This window comes from Sorex fumeus, unplaced genomic scaffold (genome assembly GCF_029834395.1).
Source record: "Sorex fumeus unplaced genomic scaffold, SorFum_2.1 ptg000128l, whole genome shotgun sequence".
Lineage (NCBI taxonomy): Eukaryota > Metazoa > Chordata > Mammalia > Eulipotyphla > Soricidae > Sorex > Sorex fumeus.
The window spans coordinates 10,188,882-10,201,276 of NW_026606185.1; the positions used below are offsets into that span (position 1 = coordinate 10,188,882).

Consider the following 12,395-nt stretch of genomic DNA (forward strand, 5'->3'; position numbering starts at 1 on the left):
CTTCTAGAGGCCTAAACCTGAATGTACACTCAGTGAAAGGGCTGAGTACCTGTGGAAGGAGTCCCTTCACCTCTGTTAGTTTCTGATGTGCTAGTTTGTATGTCTAGGGCTTGTAATCTGCTTTTTTAAAATGTATGAGTACTGCTATTTATTCAGCCACTGATTAGCTGATTGAATTGAGTATGAACACCACCTTACTTTTTTAAAAAATTTTTATAATTTTATTTATTGAATCACCATGAGAGCAGTTACAAAGCTTTTGGGTTTAAGTCTCGGTCATACAATAAAACACCCATACTTTCACCAGTGCCCATTCTCCACCACCAAAACCCCCAGTATATCCCCATCCCACACCCTCCCCCTACCTGTGGGGCAGATGATTTCCACATTACTTTGATCACATTCAATATTTTGACACCAGACCCACATTTTTATTTGGGATTTTATTCCAACACTCAGATCTGCCGAGAAGGCAACAGTAGACAATTTGTTTTCTATTGCTGGTTAAGAATAACATATGATGTTGCGTGGCTGCAGTAGTGGCTGCGCGATTTTGAAATTCCGAAATGTTTACACTTAAATATGGAGGGATTTCTGCCAAAATCTGCTGGCTTCCAAGATTTGTTCCTGAGTTTCTGGGATCATGGCCATTAAGTAGCTTGATCAGGAGCCAGAAAGGCCGTTCATGGGCGGCGACTTGGGATCTCGTTGGGAGGGGGAAGAAAGGGCCGGCTCCACCCCCATCCCGTGAGGCCCCACGTGTCTTTTCACTGCGGGGGGCCCAAACCTGACTGTCCAATGGCCTCTGGAGGGTGGCGGTCACAGAGCTGTTAAGGGGAAGCAGGCGGAGGGAGAGCACCCTATCCTCCTGGGGAAGCCCGGCGACAGTAACCTACTGCAGGGACTGAAAACATTTCTGCCAAAAACCGTTGGATTTCGAGATTTGTTTTTGAGTCTCTTGGATCATGGCCATTAAGCAGAGAGGCCATGCCTCCAATTATATAGCTGAGCCGGAGGTGGTTTGTTGGTGTGTCTCCCACATACCTAACTTTTGGCTGTTTACTTTCTTGGTAAACTTTGCCCCAAGTTTTTGGGGTCTGGCCAAAGGCACAGCAGCAATTTTGGGGTATCTGGAAGTCTAAAGGCACCATCAGACTGCTTATGCACTCACCTCACAGGTACAGACTGACCTACTGGCGGCACCATACCCCCGGTAATCTGCTTTAATCATATCTTCTTTAATAGAGAGAACTAGTGAGCAGCAACGTTTTCATCTTTTTCTCTTCACTGATTGAAAATTTGAGCCAGACTAAATGTGATTACAGGCAACAACCTCGGAGCAGAATCAGATATTCTCATTGTGTAAGAACTCTTCTGGAAGGAGAGTAGGTGAATGTATTTGGAATGAGGAGTCATTTCAAGATGAACCATGCTGCTCACGGCAATATTTAGAGAGTTCTGATTTTCCACTGGATGTTAAATTTAGTGAAAGCCCCCTTGGCTACAAACATAAATGGCTCAGCAACAAAAACAAAGGGAAAGGAAATGGTCTAAATCAACTATGTCAAATTAATACACTCCTGCTCAAGATAAATTTGCACAAATGTTCTGAACTAGATGATTTTCCCAAAGAATAAACTGACCTGTAATATTAGTAGCAGGAACATAGAAATCACTTTCTAAAAACTTTTGCCCTTTTTCTTAATACAGAAGAGTCATCTATTCATTCATCATAGATAAAAGCGGACTAAAGTTCACAATACAAATTTTGGTAGTAAATAGCAAGAAAATATAAGTGAAAATAGAATCCAGCTTTTACATCATTTTATGTATTTATAAATTTACCAAAATAGTCATTTAAAGTTCACAATACATACATAATATACATGTAAATGTAGTAACAAATGTATTCCTGAAATACATTTAAAACAATCATTCAAAATACCAACTTCAATGTTAAAACTGTCTTTAAAAGTGTTGACATCTCCATAAGACATAGTTTCAGTGTATTTCTAGTAGTTATTAGCTAAAGTTCTCTGGTTTCAAGTCTCTTGAAGGTCTTATCTTAGTGCTCCCTTTAACTTAAGCTTAAAAAGGAGAGAGATTCTTCCAGCAAGCAGTTGCCTCCCATCTGCAATGCTCATCCTGATGAAGAAATTGTGTGCATGAGTGGAACAGTTTTCGCCAGAGTGGCAAGGACTTAGTAATGAACATATTTAGACTGAAACGAAGGGATAGATAGCTCAGGAATCTTGCTGAAAAAGAAGAAAATCCAGTGTAGGTGGGTGGGAGGATGGTGCTGCTGTGCTCCTCTGTCGTGGTGCTGAGTGGGCTCAGCTGGCTGGTCAGGATGCTCCTGCTGTTGCTATTGCTTTGACAATACTGGTTATTATTGAGCTCAGGGTAATTTTTGTCAGGCAACTGGGACCTGCCATTCAAGAGGCTGGTGAAGATACTGGCTATGAAATCCGCCTTGGTAGATGAGGATTTTTTGTTCTCTGGATCATCAGTTGCCGCATTCAAGTTCCCCAGAGAACTGGCTAGCAGGGAGTTTATGGAAAAGCTTATTATGCTGGTGCCTGAGGACAAAGAGCCTCTGTTTGTCCTCTTGGCTGTCACTGAAGGGGACAAAAGCATTTCTGAGGTCTTCAAAGTAGATGCTGATCCTTGTAAAGAAGAACACTGTCTGAAGGGATGAGACATTGCTCTCGGGTGTGTTTTCAAATTGTCCAACCTAAATGCACAGGATGGTGAGTAGCGTGGCTGTCTCTGACTTTTTAAGGCACATAGTTTGTCTCCTTGGGTTATACTGTTTTTCATTTTCCACATATTCATCTTCTTCCGAATTATTATAAAAATATATATTCCATGTCATATGATTTTTTGCCTTATGTTGATTTTATTAGATTATGCACTCCATGTCCTTCTCTCCTGGAAGGGAGCATAGCATGACACCATAAGCATGCTGCCGGACTGCGCCAGGCTGTTTCACTTGGGGTGCTTCGGAGGGGAGCAGGTGAGATCCCTCCCTACCCTAAGGGACCCAGCCCCAGCACTACATCATTATTTTTATTATTTTTATTTTTATTATCAGGCTGGAGCGATAGCACAGCAGTAGGGCGTTTGCATTGCATGCAGCCAACATGGCCGACCCGAGTTCAATTCCTCTGCCCCTCTTGGAGAGCCCAGCAAGCTACCGAGAGTATCTCGCCCGCACAGCAGAGCCTGGCAAGCTACCCGTGATATATTCGATATGCCAAACACAGTAACAACAAAGTCTCCAATGGAGATGTTACTGGGCCTGCTCGAGCAAATTGATGAACAATGGGAGGACAGGACAGTGCATATTTTTATTATCAGTATTATTTTGGTTTTCAAGCCACACCTGGAGGTGCTTAGGGCTAACTCCTGGATCTGCACTAAGGGGTCACTTCTGGAACAGTTCAGAGCAACCAGATGGAGGGCCAGGGATTGAACCTGTGTCATCTGCAAGTGCCTCTTAGCCCGCACACTACCTCTCCAGTCTGGAGAACATCTTATTATGAACTCGAAAAGGGAGCAGTCTTGTTTTATAGTGTCAGAAATCTTCTAACGTTATATATAAAAGCAGAACTTGTGACTACTTTGTTTATGGTAATCAAGGGATTTTCCTAAAGTAGTAGCAACCTAGTTTCTTATTAACGCTCATAGTGAAATATTTGCCGTCGCCAGATAAGCCCCTTCTTGGCCACCCTCCAGAACTCATGGCTGCTTTTCCCGGAAGGGAGCATAAAATAAGGCCCCCATAACCATGACACTGGACTCTGTGCCAGGCTGCTTTCATCTCAGGATGCCCCGGAGGAGGGCAGGTGAGAATCCTCCCCACCCCAAGGGACCCAGCCCTGGCAGCTGACCTACACTACCCAAATGCCATCACACTCCAGGCCGCTTTCCACATGTTCGGACTGAGCCTCACATATGAGAAACATATTCCTGAAATGTGCGGCTACTTTTGCAGCTGTGTGACACATCATAAGACACTCCCTACCCATTTTCCATTATATATATATATATATGTAAAATACCTCTCGGAGAGCCCAGTAAGCTACTGAGAGTGTCCTGCCCACGTGAAAGAGTCTGGCAAGCTCTCCATGGTGTATTCAATATGCCAAAAACAGTAACAATAACGGGTCTCATTCCCCTGACCCTGAAAGAGTCTTCAATACAGCAGCATTGGGAAAGACAAGTAAGGAGAGGCTGCTAAAATCTCAGGGCTGGGATGAATGGAGATGTTACTGGTGTCTGCTGGAGTAAATTGATGAACAGTGATGACTGTGATATAGTGATACAGTGAAATATCAGTATACCGCCCTCCCAACTCTCCCCTTGCCTGTGTGACAGATTTCCACTTTACTCTTTCTCTATGTTGATCATATTTAATATTATGACATAAAACAACCATTATTATTTGGAATTTTCCCCATCAATTGAACTTGTCAAAAAGACATCATTAGATAATTTGTTTCCTATTGCTGATGATTGGGATCCAGAGATATCTCTGTAGGGGGGTTATCCATTTTGAGATCCATTTGTGATTCTCTGCATCAAGGCCGATGACACTCTTAAATGTCGCCTGCAGGCAGTTCGTGGGTGTGACATACAGGACCTCGAGCAGACAGGGAGATGGGAAGGGATGGCTCTTCCCCACCGCTGCCATGTGGCCTGGAGTCTTCAGTTCCTGGTCCCATGTACCTGGGTTTTTCTTTTGGAAATTTATGGTTACCAGAGGTTCATCTGGAGTGGGCAGAGAGAGCACACCTGCTCCATCTGAGGTATCCTGATGAAAACGGCTCCACACGGGGTCAGGAGAGATCTCTAGCGAGCTTCTGTCTTTTGGAATTCACTGCTGAGTCTCTGGATCAAGGCCGTTAATGTGCTGAGATGGCCATATGCCTGAAATTTAGATGTGAATATCTTTGTAATTTTATTGTGACTAAATTTTATTAAAAAAAAGAATCTGATGCCCGGTTTAGGAGTTAATAGGGCATTTTTTGTCTCTCCATATTTATAGAAAATAGAGATATTATTAATAGAAAATGGAAATCTTATTAATAATCTTTTTGTTGTTGTTATCAATCAACCTGATACTTATTTACCTAGCCTCTGGATATTTGTCTAGCCTCTGAACAGCTCAAGGGTCACTTATCACTTAAGTGATCACTCGCCATTCTCAATTGATGAAAATCACTGGAACTGGTCAGAGGATCCTAGAATATTAAACTATATGTATGCATCACTTGATCATTTGACATCCCATTACTCATCGATTTGCTCGAGTGGGTGCCAGTAAGTCTCCATTTGTCCCTGTTGCATGCTAGTGTAGCCCAAAGGCGCCTGCTCATTCTAGGAACACAAAGAGCCTCAAACCAATCATTCAGGGTTTTGATGAAGAAGTCTGACCATCTTGTAGGTGGGTGGCCACACGATCTTCTGACGTCCCATGTAATGCAGTCGGTAACGGCTCTAGTCCAGTGGTCATCTCCAAATCTCATTACATGTCCGGCCCATCTGATTTTTTGACGCCTCAGAAAATGAGACAGAAACCTTGATTCTTGACCATCGATGAAGCTCGGAACTCCAGATTCTTTCTCTCATTTGAGTGAAGCGTGATACTCCAAGCATCACTTGATCACTTGACTTTCTGTTAATCATCGATTTGCTCGAGCAGGTGCCAGTAATGTCTCCATTTGTCCCTGCCGTGTCCTAGTGTAGCCCAATGGCGTCTGTTCGCTCTAGGAACACGAAGAGCCGCAAACTGATCATTCATGATCTTGATGAAGAAGTCTGACCATCTGGTAGGTGGACGGCCACACGGTCTTTTGACATCCTGTGGAATCCAGTAGGTAACAGCTCTAGTCCAGCAGTTGTCTTTAAATCTCATTACGTGACCAGCCCATCTGATTTTTGACACCTTGGCAAACGAGACAGCGTCCCTGATTCTTGATCGTCGACGGAGGTCGGAACTCCGGATTCTTTATCTCATTTGAGTGAAATGTGATATTCCAAGCATAGCTCTTCTGATTTCTCTTTGGGAGACCCGAATAGCGTTCTCATTCTGTTTGCATAGGGCCCAGGTCTCTGAGGCGTATGTTAATGCAGGAAGAACAGTGGAATCAAAGAGATGTGCCTGGAGCCGGAGTTTCTTCGTCCTCTTAGCTATTTTTACACATTCTTGAAGGCGTTCCAAGACGCTCTCTTCCTCCTGCACAGCTCAGGTGCCAGGTCATTTGTCATGTTGACTTCTCGACCTAGGTACACATAGCTGTTGCATTCGGAGATGGTCGTTCCGTTGAGAGCGAATGGGGCATCAGGAACGAGACTGTTTCTCATAAACATTGTCTTCGTAAGATTCAGCTGTAGTCTGACGTTTCCACACTCACAGTCGAAGTCAGCCAGCATTTGTTCCGCTTGACTAATGTTTGGTGTTATTAAAACAATGTCATCAGCAAAGCGGAGGTGGTGTAGTTGCTGAGCATCTATCTTCACTCCCATTCCTTCACATTCCAGTCATCACATGACGTTTTCGAGGGTGGCATTGAAAAATTTCAGTGAAATGATATCACCCTGCCGAACCCCTCTCTTGACATAGATGATCACTTCTTTGTAGAATGGTGAGATCTTGGTAGTGAATCTGTAATACAGCTCATGGAGGATCCTGATGTATTGAGTTTTAACACCCTGTTTGGCTAAGGCTTTGATGACCATTTTCATCTCAACACAATCAAAGGCCTTCTTTAAATCAATGAATGTTAGACAGAGCAACATCTTGAACTCCCGAGAAACCTCAATGAGCTTGGTTATTGGTGGATATGGTCCATCGTGCTGAATCCTTTGCGGAACCTGGCTTGCATGCATGGTTGTCCTTCATCTATTGTTCTGCCAATTCTATTCAGAATGACTCAAGTAAACATCTTGTAGATGACAGACAATAGTCAGATTGGGCGATAGTTGCCAATGTCGTGGATGTCTCCCTTCTTGTACAGTAGTACAGTCCTGCTGTTTTTTCATTGGGATGGAACCTTGCATTCAGACAGATAGCATGTGAAGAGCTGAGCCAGTATATCGATTAGTACAGATGACAGGTTCTTCAGGTGTTCGGGTCTGACTGTCTAGGCCAGGTGCTTTTCCCTTCTTTACCAACAGAATGGCGTGTCGGATTTCGGAATGGAGAACGTTGGGAACCACATATCCATCCTGTGGAATTTGGTATGTGGGCAGGTGGACGTGACTATCGAAGAGATCCATATAGATGTCATGAATAATCATCTCTATTGCCCTTCTGGAAGATGTGATAGATCCATCAGAACATCGGAGGGCAATCATTTTGGTCTTGTAGTTGGCGAAGGACAGGCAGGCATTGCGAATGCTTTTCCCAGCTTCTGCTGCATCTGCAAGCACTGCTGCTCTTCTCTCTTTGAGGTCTTCCTTTATCGCCTCTCTGCACTGCTTTGTGAGATCGGACATTCGCTTGTGGTTGCCTGAGGCTTGCACCAAGCCACATTGGGGAATAAGCTCAAGAGTTTTCGAAGACAGGTATTTTTTGTGGCTATCTCTCTCTTGGCGTTCCTCGCACAATCATGGAGGTGCTGAACCAGTCGATCATATTCCTCGTCAATGTTGTCAACAATGGCATCTTCCTATGTTGCTGCAATAGAGCCAAAGAGCTCCCAGTTGTGGTCATTCTGGGAGTTCTCTTCTTAAACTTTGCAGCCCTTTCTCCCCGCTTCATGAAGTAGAATTTTGCACAAAGGAGATGGTGGTCTGATCCTGTTTGGAATTTTGGGACAACAGCAACATCGGTCAGTCAAAACCGTCGATTGAATATGATGTGGTCTATTTCATTGTGGAACCATCCACCAAGAGACGCCCAAGTCCAACATTTAGATTCAGCCTTCTGGAACTGTGAGTTACCATGGATGGTCTTGGTCGACATGATGAACTCGGACAGTCTCTCACCCTATTCGTTCCATTCTAGGCCATGGGTCCCAATGTGGAGTTCTTCAGCTGATCTTCTCAGTCCTATCTTGGCATTAAAATCACCAACAATGATCTTGTAGAAGGTGTGGTCTTCTTTATAGAACTTCTCCAGCTCCATTTAGAACTTTTCAATTTCTTTTTCATCATAATTGGATGTTGGTACATAGACAGCGAAGATAGAAACTGCTGGCAGTGAGCCACATCTATTCAAGTGCAATCGTCCGATTTGTATGTATGTATGTATGTGTGTATGTATGTATGTATGTATGTATATCTCTCTTTTAAATGGTCACAGTCACGGTCCTCCCGTTGTTCATCGATTTGCTCAAGCGGGCCCAGTAACGTCTCCATCATGAGACTTGTTGTTACTGTGTTTGGCATATCGAATACGTCATGGGTAGCTTGCCAGGCTCTGCCGTGCAGGCGAGATACTCTCGGTAGCTTGCCGGGCTCTCTGAGAGGGGCAGAGGAATCGAACTTGGTTTGGCCGCTTTTAAGGCAAATGCCCTATTGCTGTGCTATCGCTCCAGCCCTCTCTTTTAAACATGCTTTAAAATTTATATTTAGTTTCAAATGAATTTTTTAAAAGAGCTGTATTTGTCTTGTATGCAGCTGACCAGATTTCCACTTCTGGATCTCATATGAACCTCGAAACTTCCAGGAATAATCCCTGAGTGCAGAGCCAAAGTAAGCCCCGAACACAACTGTGTGTGTTGGGGGTGTGGGATGCTGCGTTTTCTGGTATATGTGGAAAGATGGTTTTTGAGAAATGAGAAAAGAATGAAGAAAAGAAGTGAGGGAGGTGGGAGTGAGGGAGGGAGGGAGTGAGGAAGGAAGGAAGGAAAGAAGGAAGGAAGGAAGGAAGGAAGGAAGGAAGGAAGGAAGGAAGGGTACCTTTTCCCTTCTATCCATGTTAATACTGATTGTTGTTATTCTTTGTGATTAGCACAGACTCCTTGGTATAAGGTGAGATATCATTGTTATTTTGATTTGCAATTCCCTGATGATTGGTGATATAGATAATGTTTTCATATGCTTTTTGCATTTCAATTTTTTATTTGAGGAAGCACTTATTCACCTCTTTTTTCCATTTTATCGATGGGGTTGGATAATTTGGGACACTCTCTTTTTTGTTTATTTACATTTTAAACAATTTAAATTGTTAAAATGAAGATAGCTTTATGGTTTTGGGGAAATGAAGGAAGGAGAAGAAAAAATAAGAAAGAAGGATAATGAGAAAGAAAAGTTCTTGCATATTTGATATGGGGACAAATAATTTTTCTCCTCTTAAATATTTAAGATTATTTCAAAAGATTTTTAAGTGAAATAAGACAGAAATCAACAGTTAAGCACATTAAACACAAGAATAAATGCTTACACCTGATGTGCTATGAATGTGGACCTGTACCAGCTTGACCTACTGGTAAAGACACTTCCTGCTTATTTTCCTTTCTCTCTTTCTATTTTTAACTTTGGTTTTGCGGCCACACACAGAAGCACTCAGGGTTTACTCCTGGTTCTGTGTTCAGATCACTCCTGGATTGCTCAGGAGACCATATGGGGTGCCAGAGATCAAATGTGAGCTGACCAGATGCAAAACAAGTAACCTACCCCTGTACTACCACTCCAGACCCCTTGTTTCTTTTACTTTTAAAAAAATTATTAAAATTAAATTTTTTTAATTAAAGAAGTATGGTTTATAAACCATAGTAATAGTTGAATTTTAGGCATGTAATATTTCAACACCAATCCCACCATCTATGTCAACTTTCCTCCATCAGAGTCTCAATACTCCTTTTCTCCTCCCCTACTCCTGAACAGGCACATTGCAAAGTTTGGTGGTTGCAGCTTAGACCTCATTCTTTTGGTGTTGTTGGGTCTGTACTTTAGAATTATAACTATACTAATCTCCCACATTATCAGTATAACTAAAGCCATGATACCTATTCCCCATCTCTTCCCTTTCCTTCCTTCTCATCTTGATTTCTTTCTTTCTCTGTCCCACTCCTCCGTAAGCTCTGGGCCAAGGGTGATCTGGGCATCCTCTCTTTACTACATTTCTTCATTCAGTTATTCTATATAACACAGAAAAATGAGCTCATCATCTGTTGGTCTGCCTTTTTCTGGCTTACTGCACTCAATATGTTATCTTCCAGTTCCAACCATATTGCAGCACATTAATGATTTCATTGTTCCTTGAAGCTGCATAGTATTCCATTGTGTATATATACCATATTTTCATAAACCATTCATCTGTTGCTGGGCACCTAGTTTGATTCCATGTACTAGTTGCTGTAGTTTAGCAATGAATAATGGTGCGCATGTGTCCTTTTGAAAAACTGCTTTTAAGTCCTGGGTGTAGGTGCCCCCAAGCAGAATTGCTGGGTCATATGGCAGTTCAAGTCTAAGTTTACTGAGAGAGAACTCTCCATACTATTTTCCAAACGGGATGTACCAAACAACATTCCCATCATCCGTGAATGAGAGTTTCTTTTTTTTACCACATTCCTGCCAGCACATGTTGTTCCTATTATTTTTGATATGTCCCATTCTCAAGAGTGTGAGGGTATAGATATCATAGTCTTGGTTTGAATTTGTTACTGATAAGTGATGCTGAGTACTTTTTTCCAGTGTATTGGCTATTTTTGCCCATCTTCCTCCAAGCTTTGTCAAATCATTTCTTCTTCCCATTTTTTTGATAGTGTTTCTGAATTTTTGTTGTGTTGTTGATCTTTCTAAGTACTTCATTTTTTTCATTTTCATTTCATCATCCTGTTATTCGTCGATTGCCTCGAGCAGGCCCCAGTAACGTCTCTTTCATCCTAGCCCTGAGATTATATTCAAGGCTATTTAGGAGAATGAGACCCATCATTGTTACTGGTATTTGGCATATTTGGTACGCCACGGGGAGTTTGCCAGACTCTGCCCTGTGGGCAGGCTACATTCGATAGCCTGCAAGTTTGTCCAAAGTAGGAATGAGACAATAAGATGTCATAAAAAAAAAGTTCTGATAAGATGTCGCGCGGCCGCGAATGTGGCCGCGCGGTTCTGGGATCTGGATTTTATAGTCTCTGAGTCTTGGCCGCTGATGGGATTACACGGTGCCAGGGGGCCAGGTGGTGGGTGTGACCCCCGCCTACTGGAATTTGGAGGATCTGGGTGGAAGATGCTCGACTCCAATTCGAGTAGGCTTGGAGGTCTCGGCCCCGGAACCCGCGTGGCTTTGTCCCTCTGCCAGTACCTTCATGTGTGCGGAGAGTGGTCTCAGCATGGTGGTGGCTGGTCCTGGAGGTCTTCCGCTGCCAGAGCCCTGGTCGGGGCGGGGAGGAAAGCTCAACCCGCTCCCCTCCAAGGGACTCCGGGAAGGAACACCGAGGCGCGGGGGCAGAAGACTGCACTGTTCTCGTCCGGGATCTGGATTTTATAGTCAGAGACTATAAATAAAAGTACTTCATATATCCTGGATATCAACTTCTTATCTGATGTGTTGGATGTGAATATTTTTCCCCCATTAAAATAGTTGTTTTTTGTTTTAGCTCATGTTTCTTTTGCCATACAAAAACTCTAATCTGATGTAGTCCTATTTGTTAATTTATGATTTTGTGGTCTTTGCCAGCGGTGTCAGATGACTGAAGACACCTTGAGGTCCAAATCTTGGAGTATTTTGCCCATATTTCTCTCAGTGTTCTTTATATTTTTCAGTTCAACCAATCTCAAGGTCTTTGATCCATTTTCAATACACTTTTACATAAGGTATGAGATGTGGTTCTGGCTTTAATTTCTTACATGTAGTTATCCAGTTTCCCCAGCACCATTTGTTGAAGAGGATATCTTTAATCCATTTCATGTTGTCAGCTCTTTTACCAAAAATTAACTGTCCATATATATGAGATTTTATTCTTGGATATTTGATTCTGATCCACTGATCAGAAAGCCTATATTTATTCCAGTACCATGCAGTTCCAAATTAGGTAATAAAATGCTTCCCAATTTCTTACTTTTCAATATGGCTTTGCCTATTCGTGGTCTCTTCTCATTCCATACAAACTTTATTATTGACTTTTCTAGGTTCTTGATGAATGTTGTTTGAATTTGTGTAGGTGACTATCTCCAAAGATCAGGAAAGTTCTATTTCTTCCACCAGTCCTTCTTCCCCTTTCGCTTTTTCCTCTTTCTCTAGTATTCCTATGATACCTGTATTATTCCTTTTGCTATTATTTATGATGTGTTTTATTCTTTATTCCATTCGTTTACTATTCTTTTCTTTTATTGCTTCATTATGGTATTTTGTCTTCAGTATCACTGTTTTCGTCCTCATCTGTTAAATTCTGTTTCTGTGGCTTGCTATTGTAATTTTAACTCCTTCAATTCCATTTGTA

General features: G+C 42.4%; 1 protein-coding gene across 1 annotated transcript; it reads right to left on the reverse strand.

Annotated features, from left to right (window-relative positions):
• Window positions 1-2,088: 2,088 nt before the first annotated feature.
• LOC130045485 (dual specificity protein phosphatase CDC14A-like) lies at window positions 2,089-2,835 on the reverse strand. The gene has a single exon (XM_056138417.1). It carries the CDS (start codon window positions 2,833-2,835, stop codon window positions 2,089-2,091), a length of 747 nt encoding a protein of 248 aa, XP_055994392.1.
• Window positions 2,836-12,395: the final 9,560 nt, after the last annotated feature.